At 37.0% G+C, this 23908-nt stretch overlaps 1 protein-coding gene across 3 annotated transcripts in view; it reads left to right on the top strand.

Moving 5' to 3' along the window:
- PIAS1 (protein inhibitor of activated STAT 1) overlaps nt 1-23908 on the top strand; it is a 149846-nt gene that overhangs the window by 93802 nt on the left and 32136 nt on the right. For all 3 annotated transcript variants that reach the window (XR_004057492.1, XR_004057491.1, XM_010363627.2), the window contains exons 3-7: nt 4529-4613; nt 4868-4915; nt 8991-9081; nt 9741-9875; nt 17389-17494. Coding sequence is in view for 1 of the 3 variants with exons in the window: in XM_010363627.2 (XP_010361929.1) it covers nt 4529-4613; nt 4868-4915; nt 8991-9081; nt 9741-9875; nt 17389-17494 (465 nt within the window). In the remaining 2 variants the exon portion in view is untranslated. The remainder of the gene's footprint in view (nt 1-4528; nt 4614-4867; nt 4916-8990; nt 9082-9740; nt 9876-17388; nt 17495-23908) is intronic.

Raw genomic sequence — 23908 nt, 5'->3', positions numbered from 1 at the left:
AGAGGATAATAGGTAATTCTTTCCCGATTTTCTATGATCCAGTGTAATGCAAGGCTGCACTGGTAGAAGTACAGCACCGAGATCAAGAGAGCTAATAAACCTATGTTATGAGAGGAACATGGACTTTGGAGATAGGAGATGTACAGATTGAGTTCCAATTCTGATTTTTCTACTTAAAAATTTGAAGCCCTGACAAGTTAGTAATTGCTCTGAACCTCAATTTCTTCATCTGAAAAATGGTCTGATGACATTATCTTCATGATTATTGTATGAATTAACAATACTAGAAAGTAGTTAATAAAAGTAGTGTTCTTCTGACATCACATGTGGAAGAATGTATCAATCAACTTACAAGCAACCTTAGATCTCAATGGCTAACAACTATTAGAAACAACCGAAGATTTGGGCATGTAATCCCAGGACTTTGGGAGGCCAAGATGGGAGGATTCTTGAGGCCAGGTGTTCCAGTTCAGCCTGGGCAACATAGCAAGACCTCGTCTCTACAAAATAAAAAATAAAAAAAAAAATTAGCTGGCATGGTCGCACCCACTATTGTAGTGCCAGCTACTGTAGAGGCTGAGGCAGGAGGATTGCTTGAGCACAGGAGTTTGAGGCTGCAGTGAGCTATGATCATGCCACTGCACTCTAGCCTGGGCAACAGAGCAAAACACTGTCTCTAAAAAAGAAAAAATAAACAACCAAAGAAATAAAGCTTCTTTCCCACTTATGTTACTTAACTAGCTGCAGATTGTGTCTCTCCTATATGTTCTGTTTGCTCTGGGATCAAGGCAGAGGGGAAACAAAGGTAATAAAATCACAGGGTGCCTCTTAAAGAACTGCTTGGAAGTGGTACACTACCACTCTTATTCATTGGCCAAGGTTCCAAGGTTAATGTCCATGGCCCTGAGCATTATCCTCCCATTGGGATAGGCCAGTACAGAAGGGCAACAACACATATTTTGAACAAATGATATGTGTTGTGACAGTGCTGTCCAGTTCTGTCACTTTATTTATTTATTTATTTATTTATTTATTTATTTATTTATTTATTTATTAATGAGACGGAGTTTCACTCTTGTTACCCAGGCTGGAGTGCAATGGCGCGATCTTGGCTTATTGCAATCTCTACTTCCCAGGTTCAAACTATTCTCCTGCCTCAGCCTCCCAGGTAGCTGGGATTACAGGCTCTCACCACCACACCTGGCTAATTTTTGTATTTTTAGTAGAGACTGCGTTTCACCATGTTGGCCAGGTTGGTTTTGAACTCCTGACCTCAGATGATCCGCCTGCCTTGGTCTTCCAAAGTGCTGGGATTACAGGTGTGAGACACCATGCCCAGCCAGTTCTGTCACTTTTATAAGAGTATAACAACCTGGGATACTTCTGGAGGAGGAAGATTTGGACAGTGAGTAATTCTGAAATCTTTACTAAAATACAGTTGGAAGAGTCATTGGAAAGGGAAGGGCATATTAAGTCTCTTCAGATATTTGAAGAATGGCTGTCACTGGATAGTGAGATTAGTTCAGTGCTGTGTGGCATCAGTGGGTGGAAGTTACAGCCTCGTATATTTTGATTCAGTATAGTGGTAAGAAGAAAAGTGAGAAGAAAAGGAAATTATTGGTTGTTTTCAATATGTTACTTCATTTACATTCTTCAAAATAATCCTATCAGAGTGTGTATGTTTCCGTGTTTAAATATTGGAAGAAGGACTCAGAGTGAATGAATACCCAAGGTCACATGACACGTAAGTGGCAAAACCGGTTTGGAATCCAGGTCTGTGTAATCTTGTCCCTTTCTACAATATTCTACTATTCTCTATTGGGCTGCAAGCATTTTTACAATTAAACTGTTCATCACCAGTCATCTTCTACCTGACAAAGTAAAGGCCACATCTCCCACATGTCTAAAAGGGTTCAAACAGAGAATGAATGGAAAGGTTGAAAGGAAGGTTGAACTCTAGATCAATGATCTGCAAACTTACTTGATCATAAGTACCTCTTAGCAAAGTACTTGTACATACTATATATATAGCTTATACATCAACTATTGTACTCATATGTTGTAAAACATATAGGACATTCCCAGTACAAAGAAATGATAAACATTTGGGATGATGTATATGCTAATTCCTTTGATCTGATCACTATATACTGTATGTATCAAAACATCACTGTGAACCCCATTAATATATATAATTATTGTCAGTTAATTTTTTCACCTATAGGAAAAATAAGAGTTTAGAAAGATTAAAATTTTATATAACATTTTAGTTTTTTTATAAATTAGATTTTAGGTTTTATGTAAAATCTCATCTTTATAAAACTTCTGTTTTGCAGATAGATACTTTTTTATGTATCCCTATACATATTGTCTTTTGTACCCATGGAACTGTATACTCCCAACATTGAAGGTCATTGTTTTGGATGATTTCATAAGACTCCTTTCAGTATGAAGATTCTGTAATTTGTCCAGAATTTTTCGGAAAGGGCTAATGGTAGCTTACTTCACTTTCAGAAAGGTTTTTAGATAGTTTTTTCTAAAACCAGAACTATAAAGACTTCACTGTCGTTTGTAACAGCAGTTAAGCCCCAAAACTCCAAAGTGTGAAAGGTGCTCTTCTAGATAAATAGTAGCAACCCCATGAGTGTTACAATGTATATATAAAAGGAGACGGAAGTAGGGGCTATTATTAAGTAAGAAACCTGATTTTTATTTGTGACATAAGAAATAGCCTCATTATTTTAATTATATCTTCTCTTTCTAAACCTATATATACCCCAAACTTACTGTAGTCATATATTCTAAAATGCATCTGAAATTTTGCCTAGAGAGTAATATGAATTTTTGGACTTGAGAAATTATTTTAGGACTTTTTAAAAATAGAGCCAAAGATTTAAATTAGGCTAAGTCTACTGGACTAAAATCTTGATGGAGATATATTCTCTAAGAAGCGAAGAAGTTAGTTACTTGCATTACCTGACAGAGGAAAATGTTAGCTGTTTTTCTACATTCTGGGCCTTAGTTACTGGCATTGCCAGGTTGATGCTTCACAATTAAGACAACTTTTTCTGTTAGTGACTGCTCCTTGGTGATAGATTCTTTAAGAAAAAGTCATCCCAGAACACATAAAGCAGAAAGCAAATCTAGCCTTTGAAAGATACTGTTAATATTGAGATGGAATTCTAGATCAACAGTGCTCTTTTCTATTTCTTTCTCTTAATGATATGTTTGGTATCGACTTTTTGATATGACCTACTGCAATTTGGTTGGTAGTTGCAAAGAAAGTGTTTCTTGCAAGTATGATCAAACTCAGTTTAAGCAAGAGATTGAAACAACCAACTTCAACTGCTTATTCAGCATAGGCCTTAAGTGCCCCGGAGGCCAGGAGTTTCTTAATAATAACTCTTAGTGATCATTTTATTCTAGAAAATTACCCTGGAAAAGTAGTACAAATAGTTTAATCTGGTATTTCTTAAAATTTTTGTATTCCTTTACTCATTCAACAAATAAATAGTATTCAGTGCTTCTTTGTGCCAAGCACTGAGGACTCATTAGTGAGCAAAAAGGATATTAACCATGTTTTAAAAAAATGTATCTAATGTGTACTAAAAGCCAATGGATGTGGTGATGCATGCCTGTAGTTCTACCTACTGAGAAGGTTGAGGCAGGAGGGTCACTTTGAGCCCAGGGGTTTGAGTTTGTGCTATGATGGTGCCGCTGTACTCCAGCCTGGGCAACAGAGCAAGACCCTGTCTCTTAAAAAAACAAACAAACAAAAAGTCTAATGGAACAATTGTTGCTCATAATAGCATACTTCAGAAACCCCTGCTCTAGTCTGACTGTGCTTACCTACCTGCTTGCATGTGTTTGTCTGTCTTCCCACCTCTCTTCCCCTCCCTCCCTTCCTTTCTTAATTCTCTTCTTTTACGTCTCTTTTCCTTCTTTGAGTTGGTGACAATAAGTAAATTTTGAACTCATCTAAGATTAGGAGAAAAACTGTACGTGATATTTATTGTATAAAACTTGCATGGTGGAGTTAAACAGGAGATGATAAAATTCTTAATTTACTTTATAAACCAAATGTCACCTCACCTGTGCAGCTGTCAAGGTGGGTATGTTTGTTACTTCTTCCAGAAATCGTGTCTCTTTAAATGGGTTTATATCATTCTATTTTAAATAAAATTCGTAAGTTTTTATACAAGTGCGCTCTTTAGATGCAAATGTTTATATGATTAGAAAAATTTCCATTAGTCTTTCTTTGATTATGTATTGTCTGAATTTGAATCCTGATATGTTGTTCTGGAATTAGCCATTTTTGTTTCTATTTCTGTTTGTTATGTTACAATTAGTGTATTTCTTATTTTTCAGTGCTTTAATTGCCTTGTTATCTAAATTCTAGAATATATACCAGTTAATTAAAGACATGTGAGTGTGTGGTGTTTTTTTTTTTTGTTTGTTTGGTTTTTTTGCTTTTGTCTTTACTGGCAAATTTAAAGGTAATTGAAAGTATAATTCTTGTCTTCTTTAGCATCAGACAACAGTCAGCGCTTTCGAGAAACCTGTTTTGCGTTTGCCTTGACACCACAACAAGTGCAGCAAATCAGTAGTTCCATGTAAGTTGTTGGCAAGTGTAACTTGCAGTTTGACCTTTGAATCCAGTACACTAGAATAAATGATTTTAAAAAACAGTGATTGGTGAGTTAGTATTTGTGTGTTGCAAATATTAGTAATGCAAATATATTGTGTTAATTAAGAACAGTTATAGTTATGATAATTTGAAAAACTTTTCTGGAGTAACAATGTCTTTGAATGAACTTTCATGCAAATACTTTAAAAGTAATTGTAATTCCTATTCTGTCTCTTCTAGGGACATTTCTGGGACCAAATGTGACTTCACAGTACAGGTCCAGTTAAGGTATAGTGCTGACTATAGGATATATTCAAAGTTTAAAAGATAATATTCCTTATCAGGAAGGGGAGATGGAAAAAAAATTTTAAGGAATAAGAGGAAATCTACCTGATCTTTCAGTAAATGTATTGAAAGTATTAGGTGTAGATATTTGGGTGAGGGAAAACATTATCCTGCTTTGAGATATTCTAATTTTCATCCAATTTAGATTTTTTCCACCACTCGCCCACCCCCCAATTTAGATTTTAATATAGGAAGTCATGTTCTATATATCTAACCATATTTGCCCTCAGTTGGTTGAGAAGCTCCTGCTACAGTTGGTTGAGAAGCTCCTGCTAATGATATCTTACAATATCATATCAAGTTTTATGAAAGCATGGGCCTTATCTCCATAAGAGGCAAAGTACTGTGGATGAGGAATTAGTCGTTAAGTCTACAGTATCTCATGGATTAACAAACACCAAAAATACTCTAATTTGTTTTGTTCTGTATTTTAAATAATTTAAATGTGCTCTAATTTAGGATCCATTTGAGACATCTCTTGAAAATTTTCAAAGACTAATGGGAAATTTTCCAACATGGGTTCACAACCCCTTATTCAGTTTGTTTTCTTAGCCCATTCATTTATTTTAGAATATATAAGAAATATTTTGTATTGGCCGGGCGCGGTGGCTCAAGCCTGTAATCCCAACACTGTGGGAGGCCGAGACGGGCAGATCACAAGGTCAGGAGATCGAGACCATCCTGGCTAACCCAGTGAAACCCCGTCTCTACTAAAAAATACAAAAAACTAGCCGGGCGAGATGGCGGGCGCTTGTAGTCCCAGCTACTCGGGAGGCTTAGGCAGGAGAATGGCGTAAACCCGGGAGGCGGAGCTTGCAGTGAGCTGAGATCCGGCCACTGCACTCCAGCCTGAGCGACAGAGAGACTCCGTCTCAAAAAAAAAGAAAAAAAAAAAAAATATTTTGTATTATTTCTGTCCCTTATATATCTCCCTTTTATATACATATACATATATCTCCCCCTTATATAAACCGTGCTTATATGAACTATCATATTATGCTTTTATTATTCAGTTTACCGCCCTAAATGTCCACAGTGTTGCAGTAGGGATGGAAGAGAAAATATAAAACAGTTGTTTTCTTCAGGAAGCTGTTTTCCCTATAATTGTTGGGAAGGTAAATCAAACAGATAGCCTAGTCTCAATAATCAGATACTAAGTTGTACGTACAAATTGCAAATACACTAGGAGGCTAAAAAAGGGATTAATCTAAAACACCTGTTCGGCACTTTATGGAATCATGTGAAAACATCTAATCTAAGCTTTGAAATAATAAGGTAAAAACAGTGAGAAAGCAGAGTTGAAGTCGAAAGTTGAGTTGAAGATTCTAAAAAGGTTATGACTATGCATAATAGCTTTTATACCATAAAACAGTATGACAGGACCTTACCGCAGTAGACTAGTGATAATCTAAGTTTCAGTTTTGGAAGGCACTGCCGAAGATGATTCTGTATAAAAGGTATATTTTGTGTCGGCCAGATTGTGTTAATGACTGAATAAATTAAAGGACAAAAATAAGATGTCTCCATAGTTAAGTATGTATTGCTGTAATCTACTTCCTGCCTCAATAGTTGACATTTTGCTTGTACTGATACTTGACATTATCCTTTAAATCAGTGGTTTTCAAACTTGTTGCATGGAGCCACCCTTATGGCCTCATACTCTTCTGCCATCCTCCACTTCTCTCCTAAACACATACACAGCCTGAACCAAAGTGGGGCTTCTTTTATCTCTTTTATCTGTTTTGCATGTTTGACTCTGCGTTAGGTTTCACTTGAAGACAGGGTCCCAAGACTAAAACAGAGTTTAAAAACCGTAGCTTTTTTTTTTTTTTTTTGAGACGGAGTCTTGCTCTGTCGCCGGGGCTGGAGTGCAGTGGCCGGATCTCAGCTCACTGCACGCTCCGCCTCCCGGGTTTACGCTATTCTCCTGCCTCAGCCTCTGGAGCAGCTGGGACTACAGGCGCCCTCCACCTCGCCCAGCTAGTTTTTTGTATTTTTAGTAGAGACAGGTTTTCACCGTGTTAGCCAAGATGGTCTCGATCTCCTGACCTCGTGATCCGCCCGTCTCGGCCTCCCAAAGTGCTGGGATTACAGGCTTGAGCCACCGTGCCCGGCCAAAAACCATAGCTTTAGAATAAAAGATCTAGTTACTAAGTATTTTGTATTAATATACATACATTCTTTAAAGCAGCAACAGGTGTGGTCCACATTTTGAAGTAAGGTTGTCTAGATAGATCAGCTATTCTAATTCAGAGATTCCAAGGGAATCTTCATGACAGCTATTTTAATTGAAATTTATCTCCAGGACTTGGAAAAAAAAAAAAAAAAGAACCATGTTGTGTTATATTTGGTCATTGTTAGGTGGTTCTTTGTGTTTTAATAAAATAGATCATTTCTCTCCCTGCCCCACATTGGTAGGTCTGCAACCATAGTATTTTATTTAAGTTAGGAGTGTATGCCTGTCTGCTATCCTAATTATAAATGTTTATCTAAAGCATGAAAATAATTAATTGAGAATTAGGATCCAAGTTTTCTCTATTAGACACCTAGTCTGTTTTCATTTCTGTTGCGCCTCCCTGCTCCACTCCCTCCTCTCTGCCCCATGAACCACTTCACAGAAACTTTCTGCTATTCCTTTTTTTTCTTTTTTCTCTTCAGTTCATTAGGGTGATTTAGATTAGTTGAATAGACATGGACTTGTCATTTAAATTACTCTTTTCCTGTAGGAAAGGGTTCAGGCAGCCAGGGTCCATGTTTTAAATTGATTTATGTGCATTGGAATAATTATTTAAAAACTGTGACATCCTCTTAACTGTTGCAGCATAAAGAATTAGCCTGTAATGGAAGGTTCTGCTGATGTTAGGAGTGGTCCTGTGAGCTTTGACATCTGTTTGCTAAGTATATTTCTAGAAAATCTTTGTAGATCAGTAAATCTTAACTTTTTTATGGATCCCTGATCCCTTTGAAAATTTGATAGAAGCTGTGGATAGTTTCCCTGTAAAAATGAATATGTATATGTACTTGTAAAAGTTTACATATAAAATTGTTTCATTTTGTGCGTTATCCCCATACTCAGATTTCATGGCCAGCAGGTTAAGAACCCCATACCACAGGTGTTCAGAGGAGTTGTTTGCACATGAGGAATATTTCACAGAATTCAGAGATAGGGTTCTCCCTACTGTGTAACTCAGGGGTGCTATGAGCATTCTATAACAGTGCAGTGAGCCTTAGGTGTATATTGAGAATAGGAACTAATAAAGAATAAATGCCTTAAATGGCAAAATAATAATAAGAGTGAATAGACTGAGAATTTGCAAATTATGTATCTATCCTTGATTTTTCCAAAAGACTGTGCATTTAATTTAGAAATATTTTTATAAGTTTCTAAAATAGTATTCTAAATTCATGTGGATATAACACAAATAATATTCATTGCCTTCAGTTCTCAACAAAATAAGTAGTACTTTGGTTTACTGATCCTGGGGATGGACTTAAAAGCATTCTCAGTATTTTCTGCTAAGAACCAGGAAAGTGTTTCATGGCAAATAAATTTGGAAAATACTGCATACAGGTGCTAGGTCTTCCTCTTAGAGATTTATAATGCTTATTAGCCTATTAAAAGCTCTGAAAAGTTCTGTATTAAGGAAACTTAATTTAATTGTTTTGATTAAGAATTTCTTAATTTTATTTAACTAACGAGCCTTTCTTTTTTTCTTTTTAACACCTGTTAATCACTGAAAAAGCTAGTGCTTCTCAGAACATGCTTAACCAGATAATTGGCAATATCACGAAGACAACTACAGGGTGATAGTCATGATTGCCACAACTTTACATTGACAGAATTATTTATTTTAAGCCTATTTATATATACTTATTAATTGGGCGAAAAGTGCAGTTTTTATAGTTTTCCCTTTTGGTTGTTTTTAAATTTACCAACTTTTAAATTTATCTATTGAACAATAATACTAACGAAGTCATCCTTTAATAAAGGAAATTAAACTTGTCCTTTATTGTTTAGGTTTTGTTTATCAGAAACCAGTTGTCCACAAGAAGATCACTTCCCACCCAATCTTTGTGTGAAAGTGAATACAAAACCTTGCAGCCTTCCAGTAAGTCCTAAAAACTATTTTTTAAAATTCATTGCCAACATAGCTATCAAATAAGTCATCACAGCTGTTATTAAGTCATAGTTTTTCCTTAAGAAAACATTTTTATTTTGGATATATATTCCTGTGACTAGGTGAAACACTTGTACCAACTATGTGCAGTTAGCAGCAGTAACATTAGCTTTGGGGTCATAGGATTTGGAGTTGGGTGTGGTAGCTTTAGTATTGTACTGGATTTTGGGGAGAAGTTTTTTCAACAGAGTCTCAGCTGTGTTCATGTGAGTCTATAAGCCTATGGTAGAAAGGAGATTTGAAGAATGCTGTGTCTTAAACAGGAAGTAGGGGTGAGGACTGTTTTTGATGCCCTTGAAATACACCTCATATACCTGTCTAAGCTTGTTATGAATTCATCCTGATTTTTAAATTTAAGAGACTTTGGATTTTCATCACTAATATTTTTTTTTCAGGTTTACTACAAGGAGAATATAAGGTTGTTTGGAAAAATAATAACACAAGAAACTTGTAAATGTTTACTTCTTTACTTTTTAATGAAAACATTCGTATTTTCTAGTGTGTAGTTTGTAGGGGTTTTTTTCTTAAGGAATGGAAGTCAAAATGATTGTGGAAATAATAAGTATAAATAAATTATATTTCATTTTTAGGGTTACCTTCCACCTACAAAAAATGGCGTGGAACCAAAGCGACCCAGCCGACCAATTAATATCACCTCACTTGTCCGACTGTCCACAACAGTACCAAACACCATTGTTGTTTCTTGGACTGCAGAAATTGGAAGAGTAAGGAAATTTTTGTTTCTACCAGATTTTTGTATTATAAGGAGGGGTTAATCACCATGCCTACCTGAATTTATATGTAAATTATGTAAAATGAGCTGCAAAAGGATTTATTTTTGTCTCACAATGAATTTTCAACGTGTTTCCATTTGAAAAATGGGATTATGAAGTATCCAGTATTTTATAACCTGGCCCTTTTACTCAACAATTGATCATAAATGTCCTCCTGTATCATTACATGTTCTTCTGCATTATTTTAAGTGATGATATCGTATTCCAATATGAATATGCCATAAATTTGCCTGTTCCCTACTATTGAGCATGTTACTTGATTTATTGATTGATTCATTGGTATGTCAAAGAATATTTTGAAGACCATCTTAGTAGCTATAACTTTGCATGCATAAATCATAATTTCCTTAGGGTAAATTCTCAGAAGTGGGATTGCTAAGTCAAAGAGCATACAGAATTTTAAGAAATTTTGTGTACATTGACAGATTACCTTCTCCAAAGATGTTGTACAAATTTATTCTCTGACTTTCAGTGTTTATTTGCGTACTCGTTAACACTAGTATCTTCTTTGAAAGTTTTACCAATTCTGTTAGGTAAATAATGCCACCACTGTGTTTTAATTAGTACTTTTTTCATTATTACTGAGATTGAATATGTTTTATATTTGTGATTATTTACATTTTAAAACTGTATCCATGTCTATTTCTCTGTTGCTGTTTTTGTTATTGATTATGAGATCTTCATATACTAAAACTTAACTCTCTGTTTCATGTTACAAATGTTTGTTTCCAGTTTGTTTACCTTTTATTTTTATCTTATTATTTAATATGCAGAATATTATTAATATTATTTAATATTGGCTACACAAAGTTTTTGTGTAGCCAAATCTTAGCCAGTTATTTCCTTTATATAGTCTTTTCTCCTCTCCACCATGCTTTGCCTATCTGCCCTTCCCAATCTATGGAATTATTTGTTTGTTTTCTTCTAGACTTAAGGTTTCATATTTTACCTTTAAATATTTAGTTCATATTAAATATCTGTGTGGTGTGAGGTAAAAATTGCTTTCTTTCACTTTTTATTTTTATTTTTTATTTTATATATTTTTTTTTTTTGAGATGGAGTCTCGCTCTGTTGCCCAGGCTGGAGTGCAGTGGCCGAATCTCAGCTCACTGCAAGCTCTGCCTCCCGGGTTTGTGCCATTCTCCTGCCTCAGCCTCCTGAGTAGCTGGGACTATAGGCGCCCACCACCTCGCCCGGCTAGTTTTTTGTATTTTTTAGTAGAGACGGGGTTTCACCATGTTAGCCAGGATGGTCTCGATCTCCTGACCTCGTGATCTGCCCGTCTCGGCCTCCCAAAGTGCTGGGATTACAGGCTTGAGCCACCGCACCCGGCCTCTTTCACTTTTTAAATAGCCCATTCTAACACTGTTAACCAAATAAATGTTGATTCTGAAGCCACTATGGTTGCATATTTAATTTTTACATATCCTGAGTATGTTTCTGACCTTTTTCTATGTTGTTTCTTAGTCTAGCATTCTTTTTTGGGACAGTTTTCATGGTATGAACTCATATGTATCCACCAGTTCATTTGAAATTTATTGAATGCTTACCATGTGCCATGTACTATACTCAAAACTGGCAGTACCATAGGGAGGGAAGAAAGCTCATTTTCATGAGGCCTGTGATCTAGGGGCCTGGTGGACACACACAAAGAATGTGAACCTACTTATAAGTACTATAAAAGAGAGGCACATGGTGATTTTACAGTGTGTCAAAGGGCACTTTGAATGAGAGAGAGCAGTCAGGGAGGGCTTCCCTGAGGAAGTAGTGGCTGAGCCAAGAGCTGAGAGAAGAGTAGGAATCAGGTGAAAGGTTCAGAGGAAACTGCCCACACAACAGCCCAGTGGTAGGAGTGAGCCTGGTTTTTACAAGAAGCTGAGAGGGATTCACTGACTAGAGTGCAGAGAATGGGGAATAGCGGTGTATGACATGTGGCTAGAGGGTTAAGATAGGACTAAACCATTAGGGCATTGTAGGTAATGTTAAAGTTAAGGATTTTCTTTTTCTTTTTCTTGGTTTTTTTTTTTGGAGACAGAGTCTCACTTTGTTGCCCAGGCTGGGGTACAGTGGCGTGATCTCAGCTCATTGCAACCTCCGTCCCCTGGTTTCAAGCGATTCTCCTGCCACAGCCTCCCAAGTAGCTGGGATTACAGGCGCCTGCCATCGCACCCAGCTAATTTTTGTATTTTTAGTAGAGACGGGGCTTCACCATCTTAGCCAGGCTGGTCTTGAGCTCCTGACCTTATGATCCACCTGCCGTGGCCTCCCAAAGTGCTGGGATTACAGGCATGAGCCACTGCGCCTGGCCAGGATTTTCTCTTTTTAAGCAGAAAGTTTATAGTGCTGTATTTTTTTTTAGAAAAGATCACTCTGGCCAGGCGCGGTGGCTCACGCTTGTAATCCCAGCACTTTGGGAGGCCGAGGTGGGCAGATCACGAGGTCAGGAGATCGAGACCACAGTGAAACCCCGTCTCTATTAAAAATACAGAAAATTAGCCTGGCATGGTGGCAGGCGCCTGTAGTCCCAGCTACTCAGGAGGCTGAGGCAGGAGAATGGCATGAACCCAGGAGGCGGAGCTTGCAGTGAGCCGAGATGGCGCCACTGCACTCCAGCCTGGGCTACAGAGTGAGACTCTGTCTCAAAAAAAAAAAAAAAAAGAAAGAAAAAGAAAAGAAAAGATCACTCTTTGGAGTAGTAAATAGTTTAAATGGAGGCCAGCATCATGCAGAAGGACATCTCTCAGGAGCCAGCTCTTGCAGAAGTATTAGTGAAATAGTATCTTTGTCTAGAGTGGTGGCAGTAGAAATGGAGGTAAGTAGGGGCATCTGCAGGATTAAGTGATGAATTGAAAGTTGAGGGCTAAGAGAAAGGGAGATGTCACTGATGAGTCCTTGGTTTCTTGGTGGATAGCTAGGCAAATGATACTACTGCTGAGATAGAGGAAACACTGGAAAAGGACTGAGTGTGGGTGTGTTTTGTTTTGTTTTGCTTTGAAGACTGGGCATTGGCATTGGAGGACAAGATGGAGAAAATAATGAATTTACTTTTGAAACTTTTGAGTTTGAAATGCCTGTGAGACATCCTGAATAGGCAGTGGGGCAGATAGGCTTAAAGGATACATTTGGGCTAGAGGGAAAAAATGTGCGCATCATCTGCACATTGATGGTTGTTGGAACCACACTGGCAGGGCTGACATTGATTCTCCTGCATTACTTTTTTTTTTTACATTCATTCTTCCAGATAAAGTAGAATTACTTTATCACATTTTTTCCCTCCCTCCTGTACCCCACTTGCACAGTCTTTCTGAGAATTTGGATGAGATTTCTTTAAAGTTATAGTTTAAGTTAGGGAGAATTTATTTACAATATTTAATATAACCATTCTAGGAACTGTATTTTCAAATCCTCTTTTATGTTCCTCGGCAATTTAATAGGTTTCCTACAATTCCTGCATATTTTTTGCTAATTCCTATGTTGGTTGTTATTATTACTGCTATTATAAAAAGAGATCTTTTTTCTGTTACATTTTCAAAGAATTTATTTATTGTTGGTTTACTTAAAACTAGTTATTTTTAATATTTATTTCATAGCTAAATTCATATATTAGTTCTGTTGGCTTTTTAGATGATTTATTGGTATTTCTACATTAACAGTTTTGAGTTTGAGGTGTGTCATACAAATTATATTATATTACCTTAATACTTCTGTCATTTATTTCTTGTTCTACTACCTAGAACTTTGTAAACAGTGTTAAACAATGCAGGCACTAGTGGACATGTTTGACTTGCTCCTTATGTTAATGAGAATACTGCTACTGGTAAAACATTATTATGATGTTGCTATTAATTTTGATAGAACTTTATTGTATCAATGATGTATTTCTATATTTCTCTTACTGGATGTTTTTGTTAGAATTGGGATTTTGAATTATATCAAAATTCTTTTTGACATATCTCAGGGTTATATTTTTTTCCTTTAACTCATGTGTCACCATTAGGTTTTTAAAATCTTTTAAATATTTTATTTCTAGTGTACCTTGTAGTTCCCTTTTTCCCCCTTTTTGAGGAAAGTTTTGTTTTTGTGTATGAAAAGAACAGCTCACTAAGGGAGAAGGGGAGTGTTCTTGGTGAAATGGGAAAGAAGTCTGAATCTGTAGGAGGGGGGATATGGCTGCTGATAAAAAGCACTAGAGGAGAGGGGAAGTACTCTTCCATAGGAAGGCTTCCAAACTACAAAGATTTGAAGACATTTTTCTGGGGAAGTAAAACACTAAATCAACATTATTTTCCAAAGCCCAGAAAATAACTTAATAGATTGTTTTTAGATTACTGTTTTAATTCAGCTTGGGAAGATATTCTGAATAGTTCATATAGAATATCTTACTGTTTTGCAGATACCTTTGTATAATTGGTTGCCAGTGAGAAATGTTGCAGCTATGTCTTTTCAAATGAAATAAATAGGAGAGCTAGTATAGTGCCTGAAAGAAATAAGTGAGTTATATTGTAACTTCTTCCTCTACCTCAGTGTAATCACTGCTTCTAGCATTTATTAAACTCTCATTATTTGTAGAGAAATTATTTAGACTTAGGTTTAGTATCCCTAATCTGAAAGTCTGAAATCAAGATGCTCTAAAATTCAAAATAGGATACTCAAAGGAGATACTTGTTTGAGCATTTCAGACTTCAGATTTTCAGATTAGGGATGCTGAACTGGTAAGTATAATGCAGATATTCTAAAATCTGGAAGAAAAAAAAAAAATTCAGAGTCCGAAATACTTACAGTCCCAGCCATTTCAGATCAGGGATACTCAACTTGTACTAGTGTAAGGGGCACATAATGAATAGAGTATATTTCAATTATAGAGAAAGCATTTCATGAACTTCACAAATAATTTTTCAGACTTTTGAAAAAGCAATAGACAAAATCATCAGTGTAATATAATATAATATAATATAATATATAATATAATATATATAAGTAGTTGGAATTAGTATTTGAAGGATTAGCGGGAACAATAAAATATTGTCTACCTAGAAAAGAATCTCTGTCACTATTAAGCTTTGGTGGGTTTTTTTGCTGCTGAAGTTCACTCATTCATATGATGTAAAAATTTCATTTTATATTACCGGTACAAGTGGCATTTGTTAGTTGTTGGTTGAATGTTAGCACATTCTTTTTGCTGCTTTTTTTTCTATTTGGTTACATGTTTCAACTAGAGTGAACATACCTTTTCACTGAACTTGTTGCGGTTTCTGCTTGATCTCTTCTTAAGTATTTATATAAAGCCTAAGGGTAATTCCAAGTTCTGAAGATTCAAGTTGTCAATACATAGTTTCACATTGTTAATTAGCATTTCTCCAGTTTCTGTCATACTTGAAGCATTAAGCAAGTAAATAGTAATGGTGAATAAGAGTTTTTTCTAAAAGAAGCTTTTCAGTTGGACCCAGTGACTTACGCCTGTAATCCCAGCACTTTGGGAGGCTGAGGCATGTGGATCACTTGAGGTCAGGTGTTCAAGACCAGCCTAGCCAACATGGTGAAAACCCATCTCTACTAAAAAAAACCCACAAAAATTAGCCAGATATGGTGGTGCACACGTGGAGTCCCAGCTACTTGGGAGCCTGAGGCAGGAGAATCACTTGAACCCAGGAGGTGGAGGTGGCAGGTAGCCAAGATTGCGCCACTGCACTCCAGCCTGGGTGACAGAGCAAGACTCTGTCTCAAATTAAATAAATAAATAAAGCTTGTCAATGCTATATCAGATTAATATGTTGTATGCTCTAAAATTTAGGAAAATTTTTTTTTTTTTTTGGTAGATAGAGTCTTGCTCTGTCACCCAGGCTGGAGTGCAGTGGCGCCATCTTGGCTCACTGCAAGCTCCGCCTCCCAGGTTCATGCCATTCTCCTGCCTTAGCCTCCCAAGTAGCTGGGACTACAGGCGCATGCCACCACACCTGGCTAGTTTTTTGTATTTTTAGTAGAGATGGGGTTTTACCACAGTAGCCAGGATGGTCCTGATCTCCTGACCTCGTGATCCGCCTGCCTTGGCCTCCTAAAGTGCTGGGATTACAGGTGTGAGTCACTGCTCCTGGCTGGGAAAGTTTTCATGTTTCATGTTACTTGTTCCTCATTAATGTGAAATTTATTAATGAAAGTAAATTAGCTTTTTTGACACTTCTTTTTCCTGCCTCTCAGAAAATGCATAGCATGTGAACACAGATAGCTTTCTGAACTTTAAATAAAAATATGACCTTCCAGAGAGTATTGTAAGATATTTTCTGTCAAAAGAGGAGGGTGCATTAAGTTCCTTGTGTTAATATTCCTGCCCTTTCCCCTTGGTTTCTAGTGTCTGCTCTGTCATCAAGCAGTTGCCTAATAATGAGCAGATTGCATAATCTTTTTGTGCCTCAGTTTCATCAGCCCTTCACTTAGAAAAAGTCACCTATCCTACCTATGTCTTAATAGGCCTTCTGCAAAGTTTAAATGAAGTTGGCAGTGTATGTTAAGAATGCTTTGAAAAGTGTGTGTAGCTATAAAATATAAGATGGCAGCAATTATTTTCCTTTTACTTCTTTTCAAGTCTCTTGATCTTCCTCTTGATCCCAGCACCAAATAGAAAGTGATCCTTCTCATTTAGATCTCCTTCCTACCCTTCATGAACCTCAGCCATCTTTTCTTTCTCTTATCCAACCATGTACCCTTCACTTAGCCTTAACTTGTTGGTTAGCTGTTTCTTTGGTTTGGGTTTTAATTTTATTTTTTTATTTTTTTGTCCCCTTCTCCCTCTGTCATCTCTGGGTAGTCCCTCTGCTGGTAATGGATATTCATCTGTTCATTTGCCAAACCAGCAGCTTCTCTTTGAAAACCTTCTTTACTATTCCCTCTGCTTGTTGTGATAATGGCCCAAGTATAATCTTTTCAAGAGCTAGTTGAAGGCATAGAGAAAGGTTAAAAGGTATAAATTAGGAAGCCCATCTCATTTAATTTTTTTAAAAAAATAGATACTATTTTAGATATATCTGTTACCTACTAAATATGGTTTATAACTTTGACATCTTATTGTCCTTGGCTTATACTTAGTCTTAACAGTATTCTTTCATGTAAGTGCCTTAAATTCATTAGCTTCAAGTATAGGTAATATTAAATCCAGGACAGACCTGGGTTTAAATTCTAGGTTTGTTACTTGAAAATTGCAATTTTAGGGCAAGTTCTTTTACTTCTGTATACTTCAGTTTCCTCATCCATAAAACCAGGTTTATGGTCATCTCATCAGCTTTTTGATCAGGATTAAATGAATTACTGTTCATGAAAACGCCTAAGACAGTGCTGGACACATAGGTGTTTTAAGAAGTGTTAGTTTTCTTTTCCTATCATGGTGAGATTAAAATAGATGTACTGTTTACTTACATATGTTGTTTGTTTTCTACATCTCTTTTTTTTCCAGAACTATTCCATGGCAGTATATCTTGTAAAACAGTTGTCCTCAACAGTTCTTCTTCAGAGGTTACGAGCAAAGGGAATAAGGAATCCGGATCATTCTAGAGCTTTAAGTACGTATGATAAACTTATTTTACTTATTCAGCTAACTATTTTGTCAAAGGTTAGAGTAGTAGTTTCTCAACTCAAGAAATTTTAGAATTTGTTTATTCACTGGAACCTGTTGTAGAGGATTAAAAACACTGAGAACCTTCTGGCTTGTAAAACAAGACCTTAGAGTAGTTCTGATATCTTTGTCATGAACTATATTTTATAATCTATATTTTACTAATCTTAAAAGTAACTTTGTGAAGTGAGTGCATGAACATGGAAGAATATTTTTCTAAAACTTCATAAAATCAATGTTTAAGGAATTCTGGGAAATGGGAAGGGCATCTTGGTATAAATTTCAAGAAAGTTATTTTAGATTGGAGGTTTATCCAGGAAAAATATGCAGAGTTATATCATTGCCTCACCCCTGCATTTACAAAGTGAAGAGAGCCAGTGGGGTGGTAGAAATAATAATGACATGGGTTCATTAATCAATTATATGACTGTGGACAAGTAACGCTGCTTCTGAGTTTCATCTTCCTCATCTGTAACAAGAGGTTTATGCCATGTGATTTCTAATGCTTCTTCAGAGTCTGAGTTCATATGTGTGAATTACTGGATGGTTTGTTTTGATACGTTGAATTTGAGATTCAGGGTCTACAAATGGAGCTATGCTGACCTCTGTTTTTAAGGGTTAAGGTCAGAGGGTTTGGCCTTTCCAAAGAGGTGAACTAAGTTCTTCGTTTATTCTTTTATTTGTGAGACGTGGGGGCCGAGTGGATTTAGGGATGAGGGCTGGGGACTTAGGAACAAAACTTGTGTAGGCAGGTGTTAGATAACTATCCTTAAAGGACTTTTGATGTGAGCTGATTAATGAAGCCCATTATCAGATTTATACTTAGGAACACTCTGGTGGAAAGAACTAAGATAATAGCAGCTTTCCTTTTGTAGCATAGCTTTTATCGCTTTCTGTAACTTATTTCTGTGGCAGAGTAAAAGATCCCACTACCCCTGAATGTCAATATACCCTTAATAGTTCATTGAAGAATTTTTCTGTATTAAAATGGTCCTTTAAAAATACAGCTAATCCTGAATCAATGGGAGCACACTTTGGGCTAATGCCTCTGTAGGCATGCATTGACAGATGATGGAGACCTAGAAGGACAGCACTGATTTGGGATCTGCGGGAGTGGAGGCACCATTTGGCAGGGACAAGAAGATGGTGGGGATCCTGAAAGAAAAGACAGACATCTGCCTTGAAGGAGAGTATAAGATACCTTCTCTTCTATCACAATCTTGCTGAAGTTATTCCTGGTCATTCTACTGAGAATCTTCATATTTGCCTCACAATACCAGAATCTCAGCCCGTCAGAAAGCAAAGAGTTATGTGAGCCTGTATGAAAGAGGGACTACCAAGAAATAAGGCAGATAAAGTTATTTAATGGTAACAACAGCAACAACAATAGGGCCAACTGTCTTTGCTCAAGCTGTTAACTCTTCTCCACTTGTAGCTATAGCACCACCTGGAGGGAGAGTGGGAACGTGAGTCTGGAATTGAATTATTTTATTTTCTCCGAAAAACCACTATTAGCTACCATTAAGCAGCAAAATCTGTTTGATTCAAAAGCTATTTCTACTGTGATATACTGATGGATGTGGAGAATACCTGTACACTGGATGAGATTTTTGTGGAAATTGATACCTTACCTTACTTATTGGCCAGAGAAGCCAATGGAATGTTAATTTGGATCCCACCAGTAAGAAATTTGTTGTAATTTACTAAAAAGCAGGTTATCTACCTTTACCTATATGCTGCCTGTAAAAACAAAAAACAAAAAAAACTTTCCCAACAAATTATGTAATTAAAATTCTGTTTACAATAACTTGACAAAAGGAAATGTCAGGTATCTCAGGTATTTTTAAAGAATCAAATTACTTACAAATATGTTCCTTGTAAGTCATTCTTAATAAAATAAGTTCTTCTAGCAAAGTTTTAATAGTCAAGCCAGACACTCTTATGTTCTTGAAAGAATAAAGTTGCTGTTATTTAGACTTTTCACAGAGAAATCCATTCTCTGATTCATTTGATTTAGTAGGATTTTGTCTTGCATTTTCTGCCTTTGTGTAGAGTTGTCCCCTCACAACTATCAAAAACAGTCTTTTACCAACTCTTAATCAAGTTTCTTTCTCCTCTTCCTTCTCCCTTCAGCACTTATTTCAAGCCTTAGCCATAATCTACTCCAACACTGTCCCCCTCCCTCAGCACTCTGCCAATGCATGGAAATTGGGGCTACAAGACGTGAATTACCTAAACCACCCATTTCTTCCTTAATCTCAGAGCTACCATAATTACTTTTCAGCTTATCTACATTTGTGCCCAGTCCTCACTTTATTTCCTTCGGTGTCAAGAGGAAATGTCCCTTTCCCTGCTCCAAGTTAATCTTTTATTCATTTATTCTTTTCATTCAAGAAATTGTGTTAAGAGTCTACTGTGTTCCAGGCACAGGAGAATATAACATTAAACAAGACACATACCATCTCTGCATCCCCCAGAAGTTTGCAGTCTGGTAAGAAAGACAGGCATTAAATAATTGCACAAGTCATTAATGAGTTAAAGTTTTGACATGTGCCTTGAAGAAGATAGACAGGGAACTATGTAGAGGTACAATAGGGGAACATAGTCCTCTCTGGTGTTGTGATACTTAAGGCAAGATTATAAGTATGAGGAGAAGTTAAGCTCCAAGATAGGAACAGAGTATGTCAGGAGAAAAGGCCAGTGCAGCTGGAATAGAGAGAGCCAAAAAGGGCTGGATGCAGTGGCTCACACCTGTAATCCCAGCACTTTGGGAGGCCGAGGCGGGTAGATCACTTGAGGTCAGGAGTTCAAGACCAGCCTGACCAACATGGTAAAACCCCGTCTCTACTAAAAACACAAAAAAAGTATCTGGGCATGGTGGAATGTGCCTGTAGTCCCAGCTACTGGGAAGGCTGAGGCAGGAGAATCACTTGAACTCGGGAGGCGGAGGTTGCAGTGAGCTGAGATCGCACCACTGCACTCCAACTTGGGCAACAGAGAGAGACTCTGTCTTTAAAAAACGAGAGAGAGCCAAGAAGGAGGGTGACCAGAGAGTTGGACAAGTATAAGTTGACAGAGACAATATGAAGATAGATGATAGAAAACCATTGAAAGATTTTTAAGCAGAGGAATAAATGACATGATTACATTTAGACAATCTGATTCTCACTTTGAAGACGAATCAAAGGAAGGCAAAGCTAATGCAGTGAGGCCAGTTTAGAACCTGTTTGTAATAGTATACGTAAGAGATTATAATGTCTTGAACTAAGGTGATAGTGATTGATAGAGGTTGACAGTTTTGAGAAGTATTGAAATGGCATTGACTGTGTGTGTAGAGTGAGGAGTCAAGGAGGAGTGCTAGGCTTCTTACTCAAGCAACAGGTAACATGGTAATGCCATTTACTGAAACAGAAAACTGTGTTGAAGAGGTCAGATTGCGGGGAGAGATCAAAGTGCACTCGTAGACTTGTGGTGTTTGAAATGGGATGAGACATCCAGGTAGAGATGCTCAGTCACAGTAATTGTGAGACCTGGCTCCCTCATGTATCTGCTCTTTGTCCTGTGTTTTCAGTTCCTCCTTGTCTTCAGGCTTTTTCTGTCACTCTATGCTGTCAAGGCTCTTTTGCCTTTTAAAAAATAGGAAAACAAGCTCCTCTGTGGATAGAGCTCTGTGTTCCTCCCGTTGTTCTCATCCTAATTTTTGTGAGAGTAGTCTACATTTGCTGTTGTTACCTCCTCACTGCATCTTATTATAGTCTTTAACCCTCTATCATTCCACTGAAATTGCTCTTTCAGATGTCACAAATGATGATCTGATTGCTAAATTTAAAGGGTATCTTTTTGGTTTTCATCCAGAATACTTCTGCTGCATTTGATATGAACCACTTTCTCCTTCAAATTCTCTCGTTTTTTCTCTGACCATATCTTCTCAATCATCTGCCTTTAATGGATTCTCTTAAGGGAAGCATTCTAAATATTGCTGTTCCTTGGAGTTTTATCTTGGGCGCACTTTTCTACACACCCTTATGGTTTAAAACTAACACCCACCCCAAAATACATGTTTCATCTCAGACCTCTCCCCTGCATTTCAGACTTATATAGCTAACTAACTTCACCTAAACATTTCACTGGTTCCTCAAATTCAAGTATTTAAAACTGAACTCACCAACTCCTGTCACACTTACTCCCTAAATATTTCTCAAATGTACCTTCTGTCTATCACTGCTATCATTGCCCTTGTTTACGCTCTCATATCCTGCTTTTATTTTAAAAACCATTCTTAGATAAAACATCCCTCTCTTTGACTCCTTTTTATATCTCCTCTGGTAGCCACCTAAGTGATTTATACAGATCTAAAATCTTACCATTCTCATTCCCTTGCATTTCATGGCTTAACACCTAGGGAATAAAAACTCCAACTGTGTTAGCATGACATGTAAACTTTCCATGATGTGGCACCTGCTTATTACTTTCCAGGGTCATCTGTATTCACTCTTCTTTTCATACTTCACATTCCAAAAATATGGAACTCTTTTATCTTTCTTCAGTGCTTTAGTTTTGTGCTCTATGCCTCAAAACTCCCCTGCTGCCTCCTCTGCTTAATGTTATTATCCTTTGTTTCACTTTTTTCCAGGAAGCATCCCAGAACCCCCAGAATAGATGAGTTGACTTTTGGTTAGCTTCCCGAACATACTTCCATCAGAGTGCATTAGAGATGATCTCACTGAGCATCTTTACCTTCTACTAGATTATGAGTTCTTTGGAGCAGGAATTTCATCTTATTTTTTTGTCGAATTCCGATTGCTCAGCACAGTGCCACATACATAGTAGACCTACATATTTTTGTTGAAGTAAACTGATGAAAAGACATCTACAGAAAAAAGTCAGATCTCGGTGCCTGTTTCTTTGCTTATAAAATGAAATACTGATCTTAATATGTTTGATTGTTTTCAGCCTTAAAATTTTAAAAGGCTGAATTAAAATAACCTGATATTAATGAAGGATAGAAATTATCTTGAAATAATAACAACCCTAGAACAGCACTAATAGAATAGTCTGTGATAATGGAAGTGTTCGCTATCTGCACTGTCCCATACGGTAGCCACCAGCAACATGTGGCCATTGAGCACTTAAAATGTGGCTAGTGTAACTGATGAGCTGAATTTTTTATTTAAATTTAAATACAGCGTCATGTGAGTAGTGGCTGACTTCTATAGCTCATGACAACAGGGATTAAAAACAAGATTAATTCTACTCCCCAAATCGACTTATTGGGTAAAACAAGATTAATTTTAAATGTGGCTAGCTGTAACTTTATTATAGTCATATAATAAAATACTGTTACCACTGCAGATCACTGTAACAATGTGAAAACTCTAACTCCCAGAGAACTTCCTACATGTTGACTGATTACCACGGAACAAATATTATATGTCTTATTTTTTTTATTCTCTTGATCACAAGTAATAAGTGCTTTTACTTTTACTTTATTTTTTCTTCATACTTTCTTATGATTAAATATAGCATAGTGCTTTTCCCCTCCGTTTTCTGTCTTTCTTTTTTTTTTTTTTTTTTTGAGACGGAGTCTCGCTCTATCGCCCAGGCTGGAGTGCAGTGGCCGGATCTCAGCTCACTGCAAGCTCCGCCTCCCGGGTTTACGCCATTCTCCTGCCTCAGCCTCCCGAGTAGCTGGGACTACAGGCGCCCGCCACCTCGCCCGGCTAGTTTTTTGTATTTTTTTTAGTAGAGACGGGGTTTCACCGTGTTCGCCAGGATGGTCTCGATCTCCTGACCTTGTGATCCGCCCGTCTCGGCCTCCCAAAGTGCTGGGATTACAGGCTTGAGCCACCGCGCCCGGCCTCTGTCTTTCTTTTGAGAACGTTTATTACAGTATAATTTATAGGCAATAAAAATTCCTTTGACAGATGTATACAATCATGAACCACTGCCACAATCAAAATATAGAACATCCTTTACCCCAGAAAGTTCTTCTGTGGCCTTTTGCATTCCATCCTATCCTTTTACCATTGATGTGATTTCTGCTCTGTAGTTTTGTCTTTTTCAGAATGTCAGATAAATGCAATCCTACAATATGTAGACTTTTGCATCTGGCTTCTTTCATTTAGTATAATGCTTTTGAAATTCATCCATGTAGTTTATTCTTTATTGCTGAGTAGTATTTCATTTATATACTATAATTTATCCATTTCTCAGTGGATGGACATTTGGATTATTTCCAGTTTTGCAGCAATATGAATAAAGCTGCTGTAAACATTTACATTTTGCATATGGATACTTCAGTTTTGTAGACATATGTTTTCATTTCTCTTGGGTAAATATCTAGGAGTGGGATTGCTGGGTC

This window comes from Rhinopithecus roxellana, chromosome 5, assembly GCF_007565055.1.
Source record: "Rhinopithecus roxellana isolate Shanxi Qingling chromosome 5, ASM756505v1, whole genome shotgun sequence".
Lineage (NCBI taxonomy): Eukaryota > Metazoa > Chordata > Mammalia > Primates > Cercopithecidae > Rhinopithecus > Rhinopithecus roxellana.
This window is presented reverse-complemented; position numbering and strand designations above follow the sequence as displayed.